Genomic DNA, 25,540 nt, shown 5'->3' with positions numbered 1-25,540 from the left:
CACATGGTTGATGGGATTTGAACCCCTAACGTCACTCACCACCCCATTGTTGTGGGAAAGGAAGTGTCACCGGGCTTTGGTGAATGGCAGATTAGCCTTTAGCTTGTGGATATTGTTATGTATGTATAAGAACCACTAATCCTAATTTAGAGAGAGAGAGAGAGAGAGAGAGAGAGAGAGAGAGAGAGAGAGAGAGAGAGACCTGTGCTATAGAAGCCCCATTTAGTAAAAGTTCAGTGCGTGAAGAATGTTGAAGGCAATATAGCAATATAATGGAGTATATGTGTAACTCCAATTTGCTTTCTGGATGAATTTGTGGATAATTATGAGAAAGGTTCTGCAGAAAATTATAAAGGCTATGAGCAGCCATGTCATATTAACCATAACATCAACAGGAGAAAAAAATCAATAAGCAAATAATAGTTGTGAATATACCAACATGTCCACGAAATTAGCAACTGGACTTCTTGCTGCCAAAGATTTTATTAGCACCCTTCCAGCCAAAGCTATCTCAGAAGGAAATACTGCAGGCCAGTGTACACCTTGACATTCATGCTTATGTTCAGGAAAGTCAACATCTGATTCAGAATCATTGCCCAGGGTAATCTCTGAAATATATGTGTCAAGATTATGAGATATATTTCCTTGAATGCCATGTTTCACTGGATGATTCCTGAGCATTTGTCCTCCTGCTCGTATTTGGCACCTCTGCGAGCAGTACAGAGGTATAGAACATGATGTACATGAGACCTTATCTGGTGGTAGGTCATTCAAGCAGTAATGGCAATGAGTTTCTCGACAATGCTTTGATATTATCTGCAACTTATAGGGCAAGTAAATTTCTTATTCCTCAGCAGGAAGGCAGGCATTAGATCTATTAACAAAATAATGAGAAAATAACTCGTGTTTGAAGGGAATACATGGAAAGAGAATGACAACAATAATAACAACAACGACAGCAGCAGCAGCAACAACAAAACAACAATTTTTGCTTTTGATGAATAAAAATTTTATTGAGACAAGTGATGTAGGATAATAGTGGAACAAGGAAAATAAACTGAATAATTGTAGAACAGAGAAGAAAGAAGCCAGAAGAATAAGAGAAGAAGAAGAATAAGGCAAAGAGAAGGGGGTTGGAAGAGGGCGGCTGTAACAAGAGCTTTTAATCTCAAAAAATTGCCTCAGATGTTTCATCACAAGCATCTTTATAGTAAAATAACACAACCCCTACATAAACCCTAAAAAGTCTATGGGCTAAAGCCCAAGCCCATTAATACAAACCCAAATAAAATAAATAACACATCAGTAAAATAACCAAAATAACAAAAATATGATATGTCCTCATCAAATCTACCGGGGTGGAAGGAAAACTAAACTCTGTCGAACAGCACAGTAAGGCTGCAGTCAATCACCCAACCATAAGCTAAGTGGTTGAGCAAGCTTCTTCCGACGCTCATAAACACATGTGAGTGGAGGCTTGAATCTTATGTATCCACCAACTCCCCCGGAACGGGTGGACGGTGATCCGGGCAAAGGAAGATCCTGCTGACTCCAATAAAGCTCCAATAAATCTGGATCAAGCTGCTAGAGTCTCTCTGGGAATCCACATACAGTCGGAATCAGGTCTATCTACCCAGTGAACAAGGAAACGTTGAACCTCTCCATCATTGGTCAACACAACCTGTTCATCTAGAATAGCATCAATTTTATCTGTGTGCTGTGATAGATGGTATTGGAGTAGGGGTGACAAAAGGTTCCGAGTCAAGGTCCACATATGGAGGTAGAAGAGGATCATTGGAGGGATTGAAATGGCCTTTGTAAACAACCAAGTCCTCAACATTGAAAGTAGAGTGGCAACCAAAATGTGATGGAAGATCAATGACATATGCATTTGGACCAACTCGCTTTAAAATCTTAAAAGGACTAGCACTACAGGCTTGCAATTTGGAAGCAGGTCTAGGTGGACATTGTTCCAGTCTAATTCGGATCATAACATAATCCCCAATATTAAATTCAACTTGACGTTTATGTAAATCAGCTCGAAGTTTATATGATGCATTACTGGCTTCAAGTTGTCTATTGATCTCAATATGCAAGTCATGAAGATGTTTTACAAATGCCTCGGCTAACACAAACACACTAGCATGTGGGGACATGGGAATAAGGTCTAAAGGCTTCCTAGGCTTATAGCCATGAACAACTTCAAAATGACTCATACCGAAAGACCAATTCACAGAATTGTCATATGCAATTTGAGTTGTAGGAAGGATCAAATCCCAATTCTGAAGATTTTCCTGGACCAGACATCTTAATAAATTGCCAAGACTGCGATTGACAACTTCAGTTTGACCATCCGTCTGAGGGTGGTAAGCGGTGGAGAATTTCAATTTAGTACCAACCATATGCCATACGGTGCTCCAAAAATGACTAGTGAAACAAACATCCCTATTTGAAATAATAGTCTTAGGAAGACCATACAACTTGACAATCTCAACCTGGCAACCTTAGACGCATTTGAAGTCTTGCTACAAGGGATAAAGTGAGTCATTTTCGAGAAACGGTCCACTACAACAAAAATAGAGTCATGCTTCTTTGGAGTGCATGGAAGTCCTAACACAAAATCCATAATAACATCTTGACAAGGACAACTAGGGACAGGAAGGGGTGCGTAGAGACCATTGTTTTGTCGCTTTTGTTTGGCCAACTGACAGGTGTTACAAGTGCTAACTATCTTAGCCACATCTTTCTTCAAGCTAGGCCAATAGAATTGACATTCAATCTCCTCTATGGTCTTATCACGTCCAAAATGTCCGGCCAACCCTCCGGCATGAATTTCCCAAACTATAAAGTCCCGAACTGAAGTCCGAGGGATGCACAACTTATTGGATCTAAAAAGATAACCAGCCTCAAGACGGAAACCATCAGTGGTATCTGACAGCCTACTTTGCAAAGCGAGAAAAATATTCCTAAAATCAGGACAAAACTCTTTTTTTTTTCTTTTTTTTTATAAGAGGACAAAACTCATATTCTTCTTTAAGTCTGTCAAAACCTATGACCTTGACATTCATGATAGACAAAAGAGAGATGCAGCGGCTCAAAGCATCAGTTGCTTGGTTCTTAACACTCTTCCTATGTTTCAAAACAAAAGAATAAGCCTGCAAATATTCAATCCAACGGCCATGCCTAGAGTTCAACCTTTTCTGGGTGTTAAGGTAGCGAAGGGCCTCATGGTCTGAATAAAGAACAAACTCCTAGGGCAACAAATAATGGCGCCAATAGCGCAAAACCTACACAACTACATACAATTCCCTATCATAAGTAGAGTACTGTTGTTTGGCATCATTTAACTTCTCACTGAAATAAGCAACAGGGTGGCGTTCCTGGCTAAGGACTCTGCCTATTCCTACCCCTGAGGCATCACACTTGACCTCAAAAACTTTGAAGAAGTCGGGAAGTCGCATAACAGGAGCTCCCGTCATTTGCTTCTTGACTAACTTAAAAGCCTTAGCCGCTTCCAGTGTCCAATGAAATTCACCTTTCTTCATGCATTCCATGATAGGAGCCATGATTGTGCTAAACCCCTTGATGAAGCGACGATAAAAGTTAACTAGGCCATGAAAACTCCTGACGTCAATTATAGACTTGGGTTCAGGCCAACCAACAATGGCCTGAATCTTTGTGGGTCAGCAGTTACTCCTGTAGTGACTGCTATTGGAGACTGCAACAGAACATCCATAACAACCACAGCAAACACAACAGAATCACATGCGAGTGTACGCTCGAGCTCTGTAGGGTTAATGATATTTAACCCTATCTGTTCCACAATCTTCTTTGCTTGCTATGAGCCAACAAGTTTTGGGGGTAAAGGATTAAGATGAATCTTCTTTCCATTAAACACAAAGGAACATAAATTGGATCAACCATGGATGGTCACATCCAAGTCGAACAACCAAGGCCGACCGAGAATGACATGGCCGACATCCATAGGAATGACATCACACCATATATGATCATTATACTTGAGGAACTGGATATAAAAGAATGACATGGCAGACAACGCTCTTTCACAGCTATAAAAAAAGTATCAACCCAAGAGACACTATACGGCTGAGGGGGAGGAACTGACCGCAACCCAAGACGGGACATAGTAGTCACAAAAACCGTGTTAATGCAACTACCACTATCCACAATGGTTTTGCAACCCTTATTATTGATTTTGATATAAGTATGAAAAATGGCATAACGATGCCAATCATCAGCATCTTTAGGCTGGGTAAGGGTACAACGTACAACACTTATGATCCTTATACTTGAGGAACTGGATATAAAAGAATGACATGGCAGACAACGCTCTTTCACAACTATAAACGAAGTATCAACCCAAGAGACACTATACGACTGAGGGTGAGGAACTGACCGCAACGCAAGACGGGACACAGTAGTCACAAAAACCGCGTTAATGCAACTACCACTATCCACAATGGCTTTGCAACCCTTATTATTGATTTTGATACAAATATGAAAAATGGCATAACGATGCCAATCATTAGCATCTTTAGGCTGGGTAAGGGTACAACGTACAACACTTAACCAGGTTGTGTTGGAAACAAGGGGCACTGAACGTAGACCCACATGAAGGGTCCAGATACAACCTAAGAAGGTCTCCTCATCATCACCCAAATCACCAAACTCTTCAAGCTTAGGTTCATAGAATTGATCTTCTAACAACTCATCAACTACACCCTCACGTTCCTCAATGACCAAGGCTTGACTAGGACAATTGGAGGCGTGTGGCCAAAACCCTTACAGTTGAAGCATTGCAAGCAAGAGAAAGTATTGCTAATTTCAAGACCTTTACCCTTATTTTCCCATAAGGGAGGAATAGACGAGGGAGGCCCTAGGAGAGACTTAGGGGGAAGAGTGGACGCTAGGGTGATGGAAGGGCGGTTGTCACAATGCTTTCCATAAGAAGTTCTAGTAACCGTCTCATTGTCTCGGAGTAAGCGTGATCAAGAGTAGTGACACCCCGAAGGACAAGCTCGCGCCTAAGATCATCTTTTAGGCCTTGTCTAAACCTACTCAAGGTCATGGCCTCATCCTCACCTACATGACATCTCATTCGAAATTCATCAAATTGAGTGACATGCTCAGTCACTGGCCGATTGCCCTAAGTAAAGGCATTCCATTGGTCCAACAAATTACCACTGTAAGATTGGGGTAAGTACTTCTCTTAAAGGTGGCGTTTCATTTCTTCCTAACGTCCAACAGGAGGCACATGGCACCGCTCAAGGAGATCCTCTACACTTTCCCAAAAGAGTTAGGCAGTGCCAGTTAATTTCAAACTAGGAAATTGATCTCTTCAATCCTCAGAGACCCCATACCAGGTAAAGAAACAATCTATATCCCTAATCCATTGAGTAAAAACTCGAGAATCTAAGCAACCATCAAAAGTAGGGGCATCTAACTTAATGTTTCTAAATAAGCGCTCTTCATGGCAAGTAGAAGACTAAGTATCCTAACAGTAATGGTCTCGTTCTCGCTCATCATCATAACCCCTATCCCTACGATCACGTCTAAAATGTTGTCGACCACCTCGTCGATGATGATAGTGTCTATTATGGGACGCTTCAAAGTTATCAGCATCAGACAAAGGAGGGGGTTCCTCAAAATTGTTCAACCTAGTAGCTAGGTCACTGTTCTCCTCACAAGTAGCAGCCATCTCAGTTTGGACAGCCGCTAATTGAGTCCGTAAATGCTGCTGGCCACTGGCTAGTTGAACTAATTGGCAAGTGAGGGGATCAAATTGTGAAGGATCCATGGTAAAGTAACTAGAACTAGAGGTGACAAGACAACCACTACGCAATTGCATGCAATGCAACGCCAGCTAACTGAAGTGCAATGGAGAGATCAATGAACGATAAGTGCATGAAATGAAAAATGTCAACCTGAGCACCAAAAAAAAAAAAAATTGGGATTAAGTAAATCCAAATACAGCAAACAAGTAATTTTGATATTTAAAATACAAAGCAAGGACCAAATACCAATCAAGAAAATCCAATCACGTAGGATTGATATTATTTTTTTTAATTTTTTTGTAAGGACAATTAATGAAAAGATGAAAAGCAAAGTTACGGACTATGAAAATGAGAGAATGGGAACAAAAGAAATAGAAAGTAAAACAAAATCTAAGTGTTGAATAAATTGAGCTGTAGCAAATGTGGGGTAAAATTATCCACGGAGACTAAATCAGCCAAGGGGTCCAATAAACTGGGTAGTCAAATGGTCAACTTAAAGAGTCATGGCTCAATGGGTCCATCAAGTGGGCTTGGATAAAATTACTACAGGTAATCAGCAGCACATAGAAAACAACTGAAACACTTTTAAAATGAACCGGTAGTATAAAAACCAAAGAGAGATAGAAACAGTGACTCCCTTTGTTCGTTGAGAGGCTATGCAAAGATGGGTATCGCACGGGTGGTGAAGACGTCGCGCGAAAATGAGTACTCCTAATATAGTGGCGGTTTGAGAAGGGGGAAAAAAAAGGACCAAGTGTTTTCCGGCGGCTAGTGCGTGTGTCAGTCCACTCTCTCTCTCTCTCTCTCTCTTCTCTCTCTCTCTCTCTCTCTCTCTCTCTCTCTCTCTCTCTCTCTCTCTCTCTCTCTCTCTCTCTCTATGTATGGTTTTGGTTCTCTCTCTTCGAGCTCGCATGTACACAGTCCTTCGCACCCCTTCGTTGTATGTCAGTTTCTTTTAGATTCTCATACTTTCCAATTCAACCACCTCTTTTTTTTTTTTTTTTTGGCTTGAGTTCTTCAGTGGAGATGGGTTTCGAGATATGAAGGAACCGCCAATGAAGCTGAACGAAGCTAAAGACAGAAAGAAAGATCGCAGAGATAGTGGGATTTGAATGGTAAATAGGTGGGGAATGGAGTCCGAAACAGGGAAAATAGAGGGAGAGAATCTGGGCTCCGAATATGAGGTGAGAAACATTTTGGGTATTTGAGTTGTAGAAACGATGAGCAAAGTGGGCTCCGAAGATTACTCAACTGTTTGAGAAAACAGTAGAACCGGCTCTAAACAATAAGGGAAAAACTTCAGTCAATGTGATGTTCTAAGCATAGTACTATCATCACATCATGCTAAAGGAAAAGTTGAAAAGACCAAGTTTGTTCCCCGTGAACCATATGTTTAGTTGAGAAAGTGCAAAGCCTGACTGAACCGAATGCTAAGTTCTTACAGGAGAGAGCGCACACCACATAGTCCAAGTACACAAGATGTATACAATAAGAACCCCTAATTATATAGAAACATATACAAGAAAATCCTGAAAACTCTGTCCGTTAAAATCTATTGCAGCTGCCCAAAGGAACAGTGGGTTGAAAAAGAAAATTTTAAGCTCATCCATCATCTTCAAAATTTCTACAATTCCCTTCTCTCCAAATTCACCACATCTAGCAGATCGAGACCATCTTCCACAGCTGCAACTTGTGGGTATATTATCCTTCTAAGAATAACCAAAACCAACCCAAATCAACAAAGGTAATCATTCCACAAAGCTCTAGCAATCATATACTGGAATAAAAGATGGTCTATAGATTAATTGCTCTTTCTACACATACAACACTAGCCAATAACAATAATATGGCATTTCCTTAAGTTATCAATGGTATGGATTTCCCCAAGCAAGCTATCCAATGAATAGAATTACTATCATGAGGCATGAGGACCTGATGGAAAGATCAAATAATGAAAATCCCTGTATTGAAAGGGGTCCAAGGATTCTTATTTGCATTCCAAGACATAATCTACTGGAGTACAAAAGATTGAAAAATTTTGTAAAAGTATCAAACCCCTAATCATGGACACTCTCAAGAAACTAAAATTCTAGTCAGGGGAGCATGGGAAAGCTTCTTTGAGGGCCTTATCTCCACACCATAAGTCATGCTAGTACGTGATCATAGAGCCATCACCCACCACAAGTCTAGAATGACTATAGAAGACCCCCCAACCTCTTCTAATATTTTTCCACAACCCCACCCCATGGGGCCCATGGGGATCATATGATTTTTCCACAAATCCACTAACATCCCCCTAAGCACAACCAAATTTAAAATCCACTACCACTTTCCATAAGGCCTCCCTTTCATGCTAGTGATGCCAAAGCTACTTCCCTAGGAGAACCCGATTGAACAAGAGATCAAGGAATATCTAAACAGTGAGTGGAAAGTGTTAAGGACACCAAGATTACTTGCCCCTACAGAAAAGCTTGAGGGAAAGCCTCCATAAGCAGTAGCTGATGCCACTTGGTGCCACTGAAATATATATATATATTTTCTTTTCTTTTCTTTTCTCTTCGTCTCTTATCTTTTCTTTTCTTTTGCTCCTGTGTTCTTTGGTTTTTTTTGTTGGGAGTTAGGTGGTGGTGTCAATGGAGTGTAGTTTTGGGGTTGAAGCAAAATTTTTTGAGTTTAGAAGGAAGGGGGGAAATCTTTATAGTATAGTGGAAAAGTGTAGGAAATTCACTAAGGTTCTTAACCTTAGTGGAGATGCGGTGGTTTGGTCTGTGAAGGTGATTGAGGATTGTCTGGGTTTTTCAGGAAATGGAGCCTTTTATCAGACCAGAAGGGAGGGTAGTAGTGTGTTTGTAATCCAACTTTCTCGTAATTCTTATGGAAGGTTCATTAAGTTGTTAGAAGTGGGAGAAGGTAAGGGGAAAGGTATTATTGTCATTCCTGAAGGGAGAAATGGTTATGGCTGGTCTAGTTTTGTGAAGAAGTTGCGTGAGATTGTTGGTTCTAGATACTCTCTTTCTGTTCAACAAAACAGAGGTCCAATCTGGGGATACAACGATTCTATCAATGGAGCAAACAATTAGGGGAATATCCATAAGATTCTGTTCGAAGATGAAGCCTATACAAAAGTTTTTTTAGTGGGGGCAAAGTTCATCCTTGTAACTTGTCATTATCTAAAATGATGCCACAGGGCAGCTTGGGTGTTTGCGTGTAGCATCTATCGGAAGTTAATTTAGGCTTAGTTGTGTTAAATCACCATATCTCACAAAAGCTTATGTGGATGAGAAAATGTCAATTTAGTCATTTATTTAAATTAAACATTCCCACTCATATGGGCTATACTTTCAAATTTTTCCTTAATAAATCTAACACATGGAGTAATAAATTGAAATAAGGGGTAAAGAATGAAGTCAGAGGTTGAACTCAAGGCCACTGTTTTAAATCACTAATGGTCCTAAAAGCTTGAAATGGAAGAAAATAATGAATTTACTCAATTAATTAATATTGTAACAAGTTGGATAAACTGAAATCTTAATTTGAGAACTTTTTTGAAAGGTAATCAGTTACATGCTGACCTTCATAGAGAGATGGTTGAATTGGCAAAAGAACATTCTAGTGGCCAGAAGCAAGATATGCTCATCAAGCTCTTTAACACTAAAGGGGTTTCTGTAAAACTGTGGAGATATTTTTCAGTTTTGGACTCTTTAACATTTATGGAACCACTAGTGATATCGTTGTGCAAGGCACTGAAGGCCAATCTTAATAGCCTCAAGCTTCAGTGGCAGTGGCAGCGACACGGCATTGCTGGAGGCCAGCCACTAGTCAGCTGTCAAGGCATACACTACAGACCATTTCTTTGTCATACAAAACACATCGAGGTGCAGCAACTTAGATGCCATCAACTTAAGCCACAAGTGGGGGTAGTTGTTGCACAGAGAAAAAAGCAGAGTGAGAGAAATATAAAACAACACATGAGACTTCTTCAAAGAGGCTCAGTATAGTTCATAACATAACCAGCTTGTGTACATGTGTGTGCACGGGTGTGTTTTTCTTAATTAGGGTAGTTTTATAAAGTATGATTCATCCACATCTTTTTAATTACATTGAAAATCAATTACTCTGTGCCAATGACCTCGTCTCTATGCCCTGCAGTAATTATTGCAGGTAAGTATATTGGTGTTGTAGGGGTTTGGGGGGTATCCAATAAGCATAGACATGACTATTTTCCAAACTTCGAGAATATTCATTGATACCAAGTGCTTAATAGATCTTAAATGATATTCATTGGACAGATCTCCATTGGATCATAACTGTCTTTTGCAGAGTGAAACAGAATAAGACAAGGCAGTAGATCATCAAGAATCTTCCCAAATAACAACTACCATATTGGCGATATATGTAAACGGGATAAGTAGATTAGCCGACAAAATTGGGCAGTAGATTGTAACTGTCTTTAGACTGAAACGCTTAAAATGATAGAAAATGACAACATCTATGACTTAAAAAGTTGATGATGTCACCGATGAAACAAATTCCAGTTAATACCAGGGCATAAGGTTCTTCAGCATGAACCAAGGAAGCTGGAGGGATGTCACTTGGTGCCACCATACCTCTTCCTTTATTTGGTGTGATGACACACTTCAGTTTTATTTGGTCTGGCTCATCTGTCCAAAATTACCACGTGAGCAAATGATGTCAAAGTCAATATGATCAAACATAAGAATTATATCAGAACTAAAGTTTATCCAGACCATCTTAAATGTTTCAAAACTAAAAAGAAGTATCTCTCATTATAAATTTATTTCTACAGAATTGCTTAAGACAACAAATTATACTTGAACTGGAAGTTCTTTATGAGCAAACGGTTAAGGGTCAAAGTACATTAATCTATTAAGTGGAGACACCCAACAGGTGCATTAACCAATGCGGAATTCCTTTAAACAAACTACATTAAGCGCACACAAAGCTGATTTATAGTGATGAAAAGGCTGCAAGAAGTTATGCAAGCTCTTTTAATGCTTAGACAGGACTTATTGTAAAAACATTCAGTCAATTTGCAACTGCTACTAGTCTGAGTGGAGCATAAGCACACAACAGAAACGTCTCAAAAAGAAGCCCTCAGACACTCTAAAAATCATTCTTTATTAATTGATTACACTACCATACAGCCAAAACTAAAAAATGGCATCTTTCTGTTGCATCCTAAAACCAGCAAAAGGGTTTCCCGCAGGAGGTTTGGGATTACTCAAAGTAAACATAGAATTTCACAACAAGAAGGAAAGCTTCTCAATCTCAATGCATGCCAGTTAAAAAATGTAAATTACAAGAGGAACCATTTTTTTTTTTTTTTTTTGATAAATGAAATTACAAGAGGAACCATAGAAGCTGTATTCTTGAGTCCATAACAATATATTATACAGGTCAAATTAGGAGCAATAGTCCTGAACTCCCTGAATTTGACTTGGATAAACAAATTGGCTAAGAATGGTTTAATATCAGAACATCGTAGCACAGTTCTCCCCATAAAAATTGAAAAAAAAAATAAGAAAGTACCATATATGGATATCTAAGACCATCCTACCTAAAAGATCCAACTCATTCTCCTTATGCTGTACAAGTGAACTTTCTGTCCTCTCAAACATGTCTGTAATTATCCTGAGCTCACTTTCTATTTGTCTCTGTCCACTGAATGATAACTCCAATTTCTTAGCTATATTCAAGTCATGGACTGCATCTTCAAAGTTTCCCAGAGAAGCATTCATCTTACCTCTCCTATACCATGCCTGCAGCAAGGACAAGTTATATTTGGAAATTACCAAAAATAAATTCCTGCAGCAAGATTGTGATGTGACAACAAAAAAAGACCAGAAATAAATGTCAAAATGCCTGAAGCAAGAAATAAATGCGCACAGGCACATCTACTTGTAATCAACACTAATATGACTACAAACACGTACATGTGTATGATATCCAAAAGTGACTGTTTGTATTTCCTCCTCCCCTGTCTTCTTTTTTCACGTTTTTGTTATGTTTTTAGTTTTTTTTCACTTAGATGTCATGGAGGTGCAGGTTGGTGTGAGTGCAAGGAAGGAGTGTGAGAAGGGCAAGTAATTGGTAGTGAGAAAAATGAGTGTAACTACCCAAGGAAGCACCAAGCCACATTTGGGCCCTCACTCCAAAAGGACCAGTCAATATAACAAATGGAGCCTCTTTAAATTCAATATAAAGGGCAAGAATTTTTTTTTCTCAAGTGATGTGGGATCTCATTCACCACTTTCCTATAACAATCACACTCAGTCCAGGATTAAAAATCTCTCCCCCTTAAATCCCCAATGTCCTCGCCAAGCCAAGTCCATCATAGGTGGTAGGGATGGAGGCGGGTCACCCGGACCCGTTAGGCAATTGGTAGACAACCGCCAACCCAACTGGCCAAGTGGGCAGATTTAGGCCTATTTGGTTTCACAAACCTTTCAAATCATCTCATCCAATTTCATCTCATCTCATCTTAAAATCCAAACACCATTTAAACATAAACATTTTTTTATAGATAAACGGTTAAATTATATTTATACGAAATAGGCATAGCCCAAGGATATAGGGGGTATACAAAAGATAACACCTATTTAGGAGAAAGAACTAGAAATAAGAAAATCATGAAAATCGAGGCCATTGAAATCTACAGCTTTGGCCCAAAGAAACAAAGTTCTAATAAAAAGTAATCTAATCTCCTCCAATGAATGCTCCCTATCTTCGAAATGTCTGGTCATTTCGTTCCTTCCAAATGCACCATATAATACATATAGGAATCATCTTCCACACAGCTGAGATTTGTCGAATACCAGAGAGATTTGACCAACATACCAGAAGCTGGTCCACAGTACCACTTTGTTTACACATACAGCACCATTCCGCCACTATCACCCTACGTTTTCGTAAGTTATACATCGTCAAAATTTTTCCCAAAGACGCTGTCCATGCAAAAATGCCGCCCTAGTAGGGGCCTTATTTCTCCAAATTTTTCTCTATGGAAAGTGATTGTTCAGTAGTTGTGTGAGGGCCTTATAGAAAGAACGAATGGAAAATATACCTTTTTTGGTAGGTATCCACCACAAAGTATCAACTCCTTGAGTGCTCGGTCTTATGAAGTATAAAAAGTGGTTTGAATAGTGAGTTGAGATGAAAGTTGAAAGTTGAATAAAATATTGTTAGAATATTATTTTTTAATATTATTATTGTTTTAGAATTTGAAAAAATTAAATTGTTTACTATATTTTGTGTGAAATTTTGAGAAATTTGTAATAATTAAATGAGATGAGATGAGATGAGATTTTTTTTGTATCCAAACCTAGCCTAAGTTTGAAGAAATCTACAAAGTTGCTGACTTCCCAATCTTGGGCCGCCCTAATGAAGCTCGCATTCCACTAGAGTAAATCACCACCCCTCTCTATGAGGTCCGCCACTAAAACTTCTTTCTCACATGAAAATATGAACACTACAGAGAATGGGTCCCTGGGAACTCTATCTTCATACCATATGTCATGCCAAAATTTAGTTCTTTAGCCATCTCCCATCACAATTCTAGTATGACAGGCAAACACTCCCCACCCTCGTCTAATGTGCTTCCATATACCCACTACCGACCTCCTTAGAGAACAATCCCCCCCCCCCAAAACAAGCCTCCATATTTGTAATTAATCACCGATTTCCATAAAGATTCGTGTTACGTATCATAGCGCCATAACCATTTCCCAAGTAAAGCCCAGTTGAACACCCTCATATTTCTAATTCCCAAACCACCAGAATAGCTTGGAGAGCATATCTTGTCCCCAAGTCCACTCCAAAGGAAGTCACAATGCAGATTCTCAACGTGCCGCCACACTCCCGGGAATTGGAAACAAGGATAAGAAATAAGTAGGTAAATTGGAGAGAGTGCTTTAATTAGAGTAATCCTACCACCTTTCAACAAATACAATCTCTTCCAACCTGCCAATTTTCGTTCAATCTTATCAATTATTGCATCCCAAATAGTTTTAGCCCTGGAGGCGGCCCCAAAGGAAGCCCAAGTTAATTCATAGGGAAAGGAGATCTTACAACCAAGGGTGTGTTAGCCAACAGCTGATACGAACATTGCCAATTGGAACCAACTCTGACTTGGATAAATTCATTTTCCACCTAGAAACAGCCTCAAAGCAAAGTAGCAATGCTCTAAGTGTCTGAAATTGGTTTAGATCTACTTTGCAAAAAATAAGGATATCGTTTGCAAACAACAAATGGAAAATTTGAATAGTACCTTGATGTATGTCACCAACCTAAAAACCAGCCAAAAACCTACTGTTAACCATCGTTGAAATCATTCTGCTACATACCTCCATGACTATAACAAAGAAAAGTAGGGACAGGGGATCCCTTTGCCTTAGACCGCAGGAGCTATTAAAAAAACCAACTAGGCAGCCATTCACCAACACTGAGAACTGCGCAATCAATACGCAACACTTAATCCATGTTCACCACCTCTCCCCAAAACCACACACCTCCCAAGCAAATACAACAAAAAATCTCAATTAACATGATCGTAAGTCTTTTCTATCTCCAACGTGCACAAGAGACCCAGATTGCCCAATTTTAATCTACTATCTACCATTCATTGGCAATAAGAACTGAGTCCAGAATTTGTCTTCCCTATACGAATGTAGTTTGTGGTTTGCAAGCACCTTGGAAATGATCTTATACCCCCCATTCACAAGGCTAATGGTCAATAATCCTTAACCTCTAATGCCCCAATCTTCTTAAGAATAAGTGCAATAAAAGTAGCGTTGAGACTTTTCTCAAATTTTCCAACCGAAAAGAATTCATTAAATGCTTTCATTAAGTCCTCATTCACCACTTCCCAACTAGATTGGAAGAAACCCATAGAAAATCCATCTGGCCCACGTGCTTTGTCTTTTACCATCTTTCTCACCACTTCATGAACCTCAACCTCCACCCCTCTGGCTCAGTAAACAGCTACTCAAAATAACCAGCAACATGTTCTTGGATCACAGGGATCTCCAGGCAAATAGCTCCATCAATATTCATCATCTCAATGGCATTAGTTCTCCTATGGGAATTTGCCACTCTATGAAAAAACTTCGTACTACAATCACCCTCTTTCAACCACAAAGCCCAAGATTTCTACTACCAAGAAATCTCCTCCAATAGGGTAACTCTATCTAGTTCTGCGACTAGTTCTGCCCTCCGAGCAAGTTCCTCCAATGAAAGGGCTCGTCCCTCCTGTGCCCTCTCTGCCTCATGAAGCTCCTTCAATAGTGACTTCTTGCGGTGGCCTATATCACCAAAAACTATGCATTCCAAAGCTTTAAATTTTTTTTCTAAGCTTTCAATTTACCTGCAAGAATGTAATTAGGGGTACCTTGGGTCTAATAGGAGAACCACCATTGCCTAACGTATTCCACAAAGCCTTCAGTTTTAACCACATATTCTCAAATTTAAAGTATCTCCTTTCTCCTTGAATTCCCCCACAATCGAACAAAATAGGGAAATGATTAGAACATAGACGAGACAATCTTTTTTGACGTACCACCAGGTAATGAATTTCCCACTCCAGGGAGACTAAACATCTGTCCAATCTAGACCACATATAGTTATTGGGCCATGTGAATGTACCACTCATAAGAGGAAAGTCCACCAACCCCAACTCAAAGATACAATCCGAGAAACTCGACATTGCTGGCTGCAACCTACCATCTCCTGATCTTTCACGTGGGAATCTAACAATCCCGCCTATACACCAAGGAAGGTCCCACCAGCTGTCAACCTGGCCAACTCTTCCCATAGAAAGTTTCTACTGCTGTCCAAGGTCAGCCCATAAATTCTAGCAAAAGCCCATCTAAATTTATCCTCCACATTTTGAAAAGTACGAGCCACTAAGTATTTCCCGATATACTCCTCCATTTTTTCCACCACCCTTCTATCCCACATAACTAGTACTCCACCTAATGCTCCCATCAAAGCAAGAAAGACCCAGGTTGCGTTTGCGTAGTGAGGTGATATCAGATATTCTATGATTAGTAATAAAAAAGTGGTGAAAAAATAATAATAAAATATAGAATAGTAATGAATAATAGTACAAAATAGATGAAAAGTAATGACAAATAATAAATATTAATGAAATATTCTCAAAACACTCCACTGCCAAAACCAGCCCCCAGTCAACATATGGACAACTCCACAAACTTCTAATGATGCTTCTTGAAATATTTTCCATCTTGGTTTCCTGCAAGTACACAATATCCGCCTTCCACTCTCAGAGAAAAAATTTTTATCCACAGGAGCTTATTTACCTCATTACGCCCTCGGACATTCCATGATATAATCTTAGGCTTCCTGGAGACATTTTCAAGCCCCCCCCCGTTGGATCTTTCTCGACTTGAACTACCCTCATAATTGATAGACCAAGTTAATCTCTTGAGCTCCCTCTTTTTTTTTAACCAGATTTCTTGATCTGAATATTTCCAACTTCGATTGTAGTTAACAAAGCCATAAATTGCTCTTCACACTCAATCCCCACACAACGCTGGATTTCCTACACCTTATCCATAACCCACTCCGAAATAGTGTGCTAACATGGTGGTAGAGACTTAACTGGTATAGGCTCCCCATCCATCTCAACGCCTTCCTTTGATGCCCACTTCGAGGCCACCAACACCCCTGTCTCCACCCCTTAACAAGAGAAAACCTGCATTCTCAGATAGTAGTTTCACACAAAGGGTCTGTTAGCTATAAAACCCTTTATGCTCACTAGATGTCAAAGAACAGCAGGCCAATAGTAAGGGAGGCGGGTCACCCATGTCTAGGACTGTTGGCTCTATTGGTGCATACCTAAGGCTTTGTTCTCCGAGTTGGTAAATGGATGTCCAGTGCCTTTTTTTCATAGTTCACGCGATTTGAGACATGGGAACCCTTGCTATTCGTTATAGTTATGGAGGCTCTTATTATGATGCTCTCGGCTTTCGTTGCAAATGGCTTTGTAGACGGATTCTTGATTAGAACCCCGGATGGGGGTATTCTTAATATTTCTCATCTACTGTTCACAAATGACACTCATTATGTGTGAAGCCAAGCAAAATCAGGTGCAAGCTCTGAAAGCCATACTCTTTTGCTTCGAGGTAGTTTCTGGTCTGAAAGTGAACTTTGAGAAATCAGAAATGGTGCCAATCGGAGAAGTTTCTAACATTCGCCGGTTGGCTAGAATGCTACGGTGCAAGATCACTTCCTTTCCTATGACCTATATGGGACTTCCGTTGGGAAGTGCATCGAGGGAACTTTCGGTTTGGGATACAGTGATCGAGAAAATAGAGCAAAGATTGGCAAGGTGGAAGAGAATGTACTTGTTGAAAGGTGGTAGGATTACCCTGATCAAGAGTACACTTTCTAACCTACCTACTTATTTTTTATCACTCTTCCCAATACCGATAAGCGTGGCAGTTCATATTGAGAAATTTCAACGTGATTTCTTGTGTGGAGGTATGGGGGAGAAGTTTAAGTTCAACCTTGTTAAGTGTAAGCAGGTTTGTCGTCCTATCTCTGGTGGAGGTTTGGGGGTTAGAAATCTAAGGGTGTTCAATCAAGTGTTATTAGGTAAATGGCTGTGGAGATTTGCCAAGGAACCAAACGCTCTATGGAAATTGGTGATTGAGAAGAAATATGGTAGTTTATGGGGGGATTGGTGTACTAGAGGGGTAAAGAGGTAAGGGGGGCCTATGGAGTTGGGATGTGGAAACACATAAGAAAAGGGTGGGGGGTGTTCTACCTGTATGTTATGTCTCAGCTGGGTGCGAGATCCAGGATAAAATTCTGAAGATATGTTTGGAGTAGTAACAGGGCTTTACAGGACTTATATCCTTCACTTTTCCAGATTGCAAGTGCCAAGGATATCTCAGTGGCGGAAGTCATGGGGATATCAGGGGGACAGGACTGGGAAATGAGCAGCTTTGCAGATTTCTACAGCCTTATTTACTCTGTAAGACCAAATAGGCAGCCAGAGGATGGTATGCGGTGGTCTCTCGCAGACAAGGGTACTTTTTCTATGCGTTCTTTCTATAAGGCCCTTACTCTAGAGTCCACTACTCAATTTCCTTGGAAAAAGATTTGGAGACACAAGGCACCCCCCCAAGCTGCTTTCTTTGTATGGACAGCCTCCTTGGGTAAGATTCTTACCATTGACAACTTGAGAAAGATGAGGATTATTATTGTAAAGTGGTGTTGCATGTGTAGAAGAGGGGGAGAGTCGGTAGACCACCTCCTTTTGCATTGTGATATAGCAAGGTCTCTCTGGAATGAAATATTCGTTAGAGTGGATTTGGCTTGGGTTATGTCAATGACCATGGAGACAACTCTGGCTAGCTGGACAAGCACAAGAGGCAGGCAACTGATCGAAGTAATTTAGAAGATGATACATTTATGCATTATGTGGTTTTTGTGGCAGGAGCGCAATGAGAGGACATTTGGAGACCAGGAAAGATCGTTGGATTTAAGTTTTATTTTTTCGTACTCTTTGTAGCTGGGCCATTACTATGGATATTAGTGGCATGCTTCATGATTTTCTTGCCTCTAATGTGCCTAACTTGTTAGGGCATTAGATTTTGTTATTGGCCTTGCACTCTTTGACCAATAAAACTTGTTTATTTATCAAAAAAAATATACATGAAGATAAAATGTCACTGAACATTGAAGATTTTGAGTAATCTTACTATTGATCAGCAAACTAAAAGAAAAACTAGAAACATATAGAACAGATGACAAGGATATAGAGTCAGTGAGCTTAATGGATCCAATTCTTGTAACTTTAACAAGAGAACCATTAGCAAGAGTAATACTCTTTAGAGACGTCACAGTATCTTAGATAAGGCATAAGACAAACCGATAGATGTTCATTAGCTCCTTACTTGATGATCCATAGATCTTAAATGAATGAGACAAGACATAAAGATGTTGTACCTGAATAGGCAAAAGTAGCAATCAAAGATGAAGTTCGTGTGCAACCCAAAAATGGAGCTGGAGCTCGTTGACGGTGATATAGCATCTTGGCAAATGGCCAGATGAGAGGACCCAAATTATCTACCATGTAAATCCCAACAATAGTCCACCGAGTGATCACAACAACCACAATGAGTGCACTTACAAGATTCACAACCTCAAGTACAATTACCTTTGGCATCACGTCTCCCACGTGCACATTTACCATCTCAACCTCCACACCCACCAGGAGTAACATAGGAGTCAACCAATGCAGATCTCTCACTAATCTAATCAACAGATTTTGACCATAGCATGTAGTTCTTTCCGTTTAATTTCATCAAAGTCATAGGCATATTAAAGTTTGGTGCAAGAGACCGTGACTCAAATTTAGTTGCATGAACGTAGAAAATGTCACAATTCAACTTGGAGACAAAAAATTCACACAAAATATGAAATATGGATGAAAAACCGAGGAATACATTCTAGAAAACCAGAAACCCAGCTCAAGCACCCAACCTAAGTAACCAAATTTCGACTCTGTATCGGTCAAAATCAGCCTGTATTGGACGAAACAGGCACATAACGGCTCAAAATCAGCCTATATAGGGTCTATATCGGCCTATATCGGGTCTATATCGGCCGGGATCGAGTCTGAACTAGTATCCGCCTGTTGTTTTCCTTACAGATTAGGTTATCCTAAACGAGAATAAGTGAGTTGGGTATTACCTCATTCTCGTTACCAAACAGATGTTATTCCGGATAGGAACAAGCTCTTGCTGCAGGTTGGGTCTCCGCACTCGAGGATTGGATAGCTTATACCTACAACCAAACACTCAGAGGCTTCAACGTTTCCAACAACGAATAGCCCTTTTAGCAGCCAATGACGAAAAGAAACTCGCCGAGATGCATCGAAAATGACGGTAAGTTCAACCCTGGTGCCCAATACCAAAGACGACACCAGAAACTTGCTGGAAACAACTTGTAACTCCTACTGGCTGCCGACAACAAAGAGAGAAGCCACCGAAATGCACAGAGGACGTCTATGAACTCGAATTTGGCAGCAGAAAACACTAGTGAGCTTAGATCCGACAAAAAAAATCAGATAGGACACCGAAAAACACTCCAGCAAGCCCAGACAATAGCGAGCTCAATTTCGGTCACTCCTAGCTGAACCACTGTACACCACTTACCACCAACCAACCATTCAACATTGATACCATGTAAACACACATGGAAAGAATTCTTACATCATTCATTGGTGTTCGACAATATATTTTTTTATAGTTAATAAGAGATTTTATTCCAAGTAAATAGGCATAGCCCAAGTACATAGGATGTATACAAGTGAGTAGGGGTGTAACCAATCTAGTCTGGTCCAGTCCAGTTTTGGACAAAATTAGGATCAAACCAGTGCCTTTTATTATTAATACTACCGTTTTTACTTATCAAAAAAAAAAAAAAAAAGGATCAAACTAGTATGTACCGGTTTTGTATTTTCAAAAACCGATTACCTCCCTAAACCCGTACTTCCAATTTTACCGGTTCCAGTCTGGTTCAGTCCAGTTTTTCGGTTTTAATAAAATGCAAATTTGTAAAAAAAATATGTTTATAAAAAAAAAAACATATATATACATACATGCATGCATACACAATTGATAATATCAGATGATGATCATATATAGCGATGTTTATGGGAAGCTCAATTACTACTTCCTTATATACATACATATCTATACACACAGGTACACACACACACATACATACATGCATGCATATACATAAATTCAACTTTGGTATATAAATTCAAATTTGGTAATAATATTTTAGTGATTTTCTTTCTTTCCTGGTAAATAATATTTTAGTGATCTTATTTACAACTTTGCTATACAAATTCAAATCTTTTGATATTTAGGGTTTTTTTTTTCAATTTTAAAATGATTTTAAGTGATAAAAAAATATTGATGTGATTTATCAATTTCAGTTTAAAGTTTTACAATTTTAGTTTATTTTTAAATTAATTTTATATTATTATATATAAAAATTATATATAATATAAAAATATTATATATAACATTAAAAAAATAATTTAAAATATATATTATATAGAACGAGGCCGGTCCGGGCCTACAAAGCCTAGAACCGGAACCGGACCGGTTTCAGCCGGTTTTGCCATTACAGAAACCGGTTCAGGTCTGGTTCGGTTTCCCCATTCTTTTTTTTACACCCTTACAAGTGAGTACACATAAATACAAGCTAAAGCAAAACAATACTAAAATAAAACATTACAAATATTCTCATCCCTTACAAGATTCTTCACCCAAAAACTTAAAGTGCTAAAGAAAAAAAACCCTAAACTCCCCCATAGAACGTTCACAATCTTCAAAACACCTCTCATTTCTTTCTAGCCATAAGCACCAAAACAAACATAAGGGAATCATCCTCCACGCTACTACACTGCCTCTACATCCCACTGAACCTTGCCAGCAAGCCAAAAAATCCACCACATGTATAGGCATCACCCAAGTAATGCCTACCCTTGTTAAAATCTCATTCCACAATATCGTCGCCACCTCACAATGAAGAAAAAGATGGTTAACAAATCCATCATCCTTCTTACGCATAAAACACCAATCAACCACAAATAAAGTTGTCTTCCTCAAATTATTTGTGGTTAATATACTACATACAATTGACAATTATACCCTCAAAAGTTACACTAATTACACCATGTCCTCTAACACCCCTTGCTTGTTCAACGGGTATGAGTGGGGTAAGGTGGTAGCGGGAATACTTACGGGTGGAAAAAAAGGCCATTCCTCCCAAGCTGGGGCGGGAAAGGGTGTTACCCACCTGTTTAGGGCAGGTAGCATCTCTAATAGGTAGCATGGCTCAAGTCCACACTTCTGGTCGAGATTTTCTCTAACACTTTTTGTAATGATCCAATGAAGGCACAAGCCACATCCAAGCTCATACTCCAAAGTGACTAGTCAATGTTACAATTGGAACTACGTACTTATCAAAAAAGCAACAATTGAAACTACTTGAAATTCATCATTAAAGGCAAGATCTTCTCCTTCCCAAACAATCCGAGATCTCTTCACCACCATCCAATACACAATCACACACAATCTAGGGTATTACAAAGAGTGTTACATAGAAGAAAAATTATAGCATCTTTGAACTAGATATCTTCCAAAATGTTATTTTCATTGGTAATGAAGAAGTTGTAATCATAAAAATAGACAACGCCCAAGTACACAAGGAGTATATATGAGAAGTACCTCACATACCAGCAAGATACAAATTGAAAAGGCATATTCCGATCTGCAACAGCATAATAGGAAACACCATATGAGAGTCACAAGATAAGAGCATTACCTTTGCATAGCTTTGAGAAATCTGAAGGGCTCGATTGCAGTCTCGCCGGCCCTCCATCAAAAGGTCTAGTTTCTAATAGAAACAAACAAGCATGGAAGAGAATATGAGAACCCAGCTAAAAGACTAGGATAAAATTATCAAATCAACTGGGAAGGTCTTGACCATGGACAACTTGAGAAAGTGTGAACTTATTGTTATGGATTGGTGATGCATGTGTAAAAAGAATGGTGAATATGTGGATCACCTATTATTGCATTATGAGAGCACTGGCATTGGACTAGCCAAACGCTAGTGAAGTCTAAAATATAGCTAAGTTCTACTTAAATGAGCTGCATTGGACTAGCTAAAGTCCTTTAGGTGAATGTGGGGTTATACTTGAATGGCTTTGGCTTTTAGTAAAACCATCTAGTTTTAGCCAAATTTTGGCTTTGGTTTTGGATAGGCCAATGCCAATACTCTGAGGTGGCAAGGGTATTATGGGACGATATTTTTTGTAGGACCGAACTTGCATGGGTGATGCCTAGTAGGGTGGAGGGTCTTTTTGCTTGTCAGAAAGGCCTTCAAGGTAATATCCATGTAAATTTTGTATGAAGAACTAGTACTTTATTTCTCATGTGGTATTTGGCTTGAAAGGTATGGTAGAAGCTTTGAACATACAGAGTGCTCTTTGGATGAACTTAGAAATTTCTTTCTACGCACTTCCTTTCTTTGGATTTCTGCTATTGTACTCAATGGAACTAGAGTTCATGACTTTTTGGTATCATTTTCTATATCCTAACTTGTAACTATGTGATTTCTTTTGCATACTCTTTGTGTACTTGGGCAACACCATTTACTTGATCAATAAATTTACCAATCAAAAAAAATATCACATCAAATTCTTAGCAAGGCCCTTATTTCTAACTTTTGTAACAAATGTAATATTAAACTTTAATGAAAAAAGAGAGCATTATCTACACTAACATCAGCCAAGTATTTTACAATTTAATGTAACAATTTATTAATCCATATTAAGGGAAGCCTAAAATTTCTAGGCAACACAACCTTTAATGATCAAATAGAAAGGATTTAATCAAAAATATGGCAAGTGTGCATATCCCTACAACGTCTTTAAGAATTGGACTCACATGCAGCACAGAAGCCCGATTCACATATAAAGCTGCAACCAGATTCTTGTCCATGTCATCAACATCGACGGGAGCTAGTCGTAGTGCCTGTGTTTTGTGCAAAATAAAATAAATAAATAAATAAGTAGGTAAGGAACAAAATTGAAAAAATCAAAAGCATAACATGCAATAAATAACATAAGATTTTACGTCAACCTATAATCAACAAAATCAAAATCAAAAGCATAATAAGCAATATATAAAACAAGATTTTGCTAACGAAGGGAAAACTTTTGGAGAACACTTCAAAAGAAAAACCACTATGGGTTCTCACCTGCAACCTTTAAATACACTGTTAAATAATTTATTACAATCAGTTTCTGTCACTCAAAATTTTTGTCGAGTCTAAACCTGGCTTGCAAATTCACTAGTGACCCACTCAATTTCTACAATCACAGAAACTCCAGGACTCCAGCCCTTCTTTTGAATATGCAACTGTAATTCATCTTAAGGCACGAAATAGTCCCTGCTTCCTTATTTTGGCTTCTGAAATTTAGCGCTTATTCTTTTCTTTTTTTATCAGAAAAATTTAGCGTTTATTCTGTATAAGGCAGAATGTCTAGAGGATAATGTTTCGGGATTTTCCAGCCAATTACTACTCAGCCCCGGCAATAGCAAGGGTTAGAGTTTGGGATCTTCATACCAATCAGTTTTCCCTTGTAATTAAAAAATGAGGAGAGCACGTCATCCAAATAAGTCGAGACCTCAGAATAGCAAGTCAGAGCAGAACCGTAATCTTCGTTCAGGAAGCACTGATTACCCTTCTGCTTCAATTCCAAAGCCGCATCCTTATTCTTACCACAGAGAGCCCTTTCTGGATCCGTCAAATCTCTAACCATCTGCAGAAACAAGCCCCTTTACCATAACCGGGGAAAAAGTACTGACAATAACAAGGATATGAGATAGCACGAATGCGCCTTGCTTACTTGGTGAAAGAGCTCCATATCAGAGAAGAAGTTAAGGAGAGAAGAACATGTTAGTGGAAGACTATCAGGTGTGCTCTCTACCACCATCCGCTTTAGGCTGTCTGGAACCAAGGATTTCAGTTTCTCCATATCTCCCTCAGAATTTTGCCGATCTGTCGGGCATGCGGCTCATAGGAATCCGTCCAGACCTCCGGTGATCCTTTTTACATTAATGATTAATCTGAACATGTTATTACTCATCTTTGGATTTATCCGACCGCTACTCCCTCTTTTAGTTAAACAATTTAAATAAGGAAATATAAAATGAGATATTTTATTAAAAATTAAATAAAATATTATTATAATATAATTTTTTAATAATATTATTATTTTAAAATTTGAAAAAATTAAATTATTTATTATATTTTATATTGAGATTTTAAAAAATTATAATAATAAGATAAGATGAGATAAAATAAAATAATTAAATAAAATATTATTATAGTATAATTTTTTAATAATAGTTTTGTTTTAAAATTAGAAAAAAATAAAATTATTTATTATATTTTGTGCTAAGATTTAAAAAAATTGTAATGATGAGATAAGATAAAATAGTTTAGGATTGGATCAACAAAAGAGGCATAAATTGAAGAGGTTTTTTTATATGAATTTTTAAATATTTTTAAATATTTTTTAAAAAAATTATCAATATCATTAAATAATACTTTTTTAATCACAAAATAAATAAATAAATAAATAATCTAGCGAGAGCTCCGACGCCTAGCATTATTCTCTTATTTATAATTAATAGTTTGAGAATGAGTTGGATAATGTCATTTGGTCCTTTTTTATTTATTTTATTTTATTTATTTGTTTATATTTTTACATATTTTTTTAAAAAATTCATAACATTATTTAAAAATACTTTCTCAATAACTAAGTGAAAAAATTATCAAGACCCATTTGTCGAAACAAGTAGCATTATCCAATGAAAAAATCTATTTTTTTCTCCTATATCTAATACTAATATATAATTTATCATTTTTATGATTCTATTTAAATAAACACAAATTAATATATAAATATGTATATTTTGATAGAATAACAAATCACATTTTGGTGTATAGTGTAGGATGATAAGTATAATTTCTCTTTGATAATACAACGATATTTGCAGTCGTGGAGTATGCAAATATCGTACAATCTTTTTGAAACAAGTGAGTAAATATGAGACACACATGAAAAAAAAACTAATTATTTTAATGATGCACTCCACTCTTTT

General features: G+C 38.3%; 1 protein-coding gene across 7 annotated transcripts in view; it reads right to left on the bottom strand.

Annotated features, from left to right (window-relative positions):
- The window catches only part of LOC122292962 (SET and MYND domain-containing protein 4), a 39,774-nt gene extending 15,251 nt beyond the window's left edge, over positions 1-24,523 (bottom strand). For 2 of the 7 annotated variants that reach the window (XR_006237084.1, XM_043101567.1), the window contains exons 1-8: positions 24,280-24,523; positions 24,058-24,192; positions 23,315-23,401; positions 22,188-22,259; positions 11,374-11,575; positions 10,338-10,456; positions 436-822; positions 203-337 (exon numbers count right to left, since the gene is read on the bottom strand). Coding sequence is in view for 6 of the 7 variants with exons in the window: in XM_043101567.1 (XP_042957501.1) it covers positions 203-337; positions 436-822; positions 10,338-10,456; positions 11,374-11,575; positions 22,188-22,259; positions 23,315-23,401; positions 24,058-24,192; positions 24,280-24,408 (1,266 nt within the window). In the remaining variant the exon portion in view is untranslated. Of the gene's footprint in view, positions 1-202; positions 338-435; positions 823-10,337; positions 10,457-11,373; positions 11,576-22,187; positions 22,260-23,314; positions 23,402-23,996; positions 24,193-24,279 lie in introns of those variants that run through there. The other 5 variants (XM_043101551.1, XM_043101559.1, XM_043101574.1 and 2 more) reach the window with 5 other exon arrangements.
- Between the last annotated feature and the right edge of the window lie 1,017 nt (positions 24,524-25,540).

The sequence above is a fragment of the Carya illinoinensis genome, chromosome 1 (assembly GCF_018687715.1).
Source record: "Carya illinoinensis cultivar Pawnee chromosome 1, C.illinoinensisPawnee_v1, whole genome shotgun sequence".
In the NCBI taxonomy this organism is placed as follows: domain Eukaryota; kingdom Viridiplantae; phylum Streptophyta; class Magnoliopsida; order Fagales; family Juglandaceae; genus Carya; species Carya illinoinensis.
This window is presented reverse-complemented; position numbering and strand designations above follow the sequence as displayed.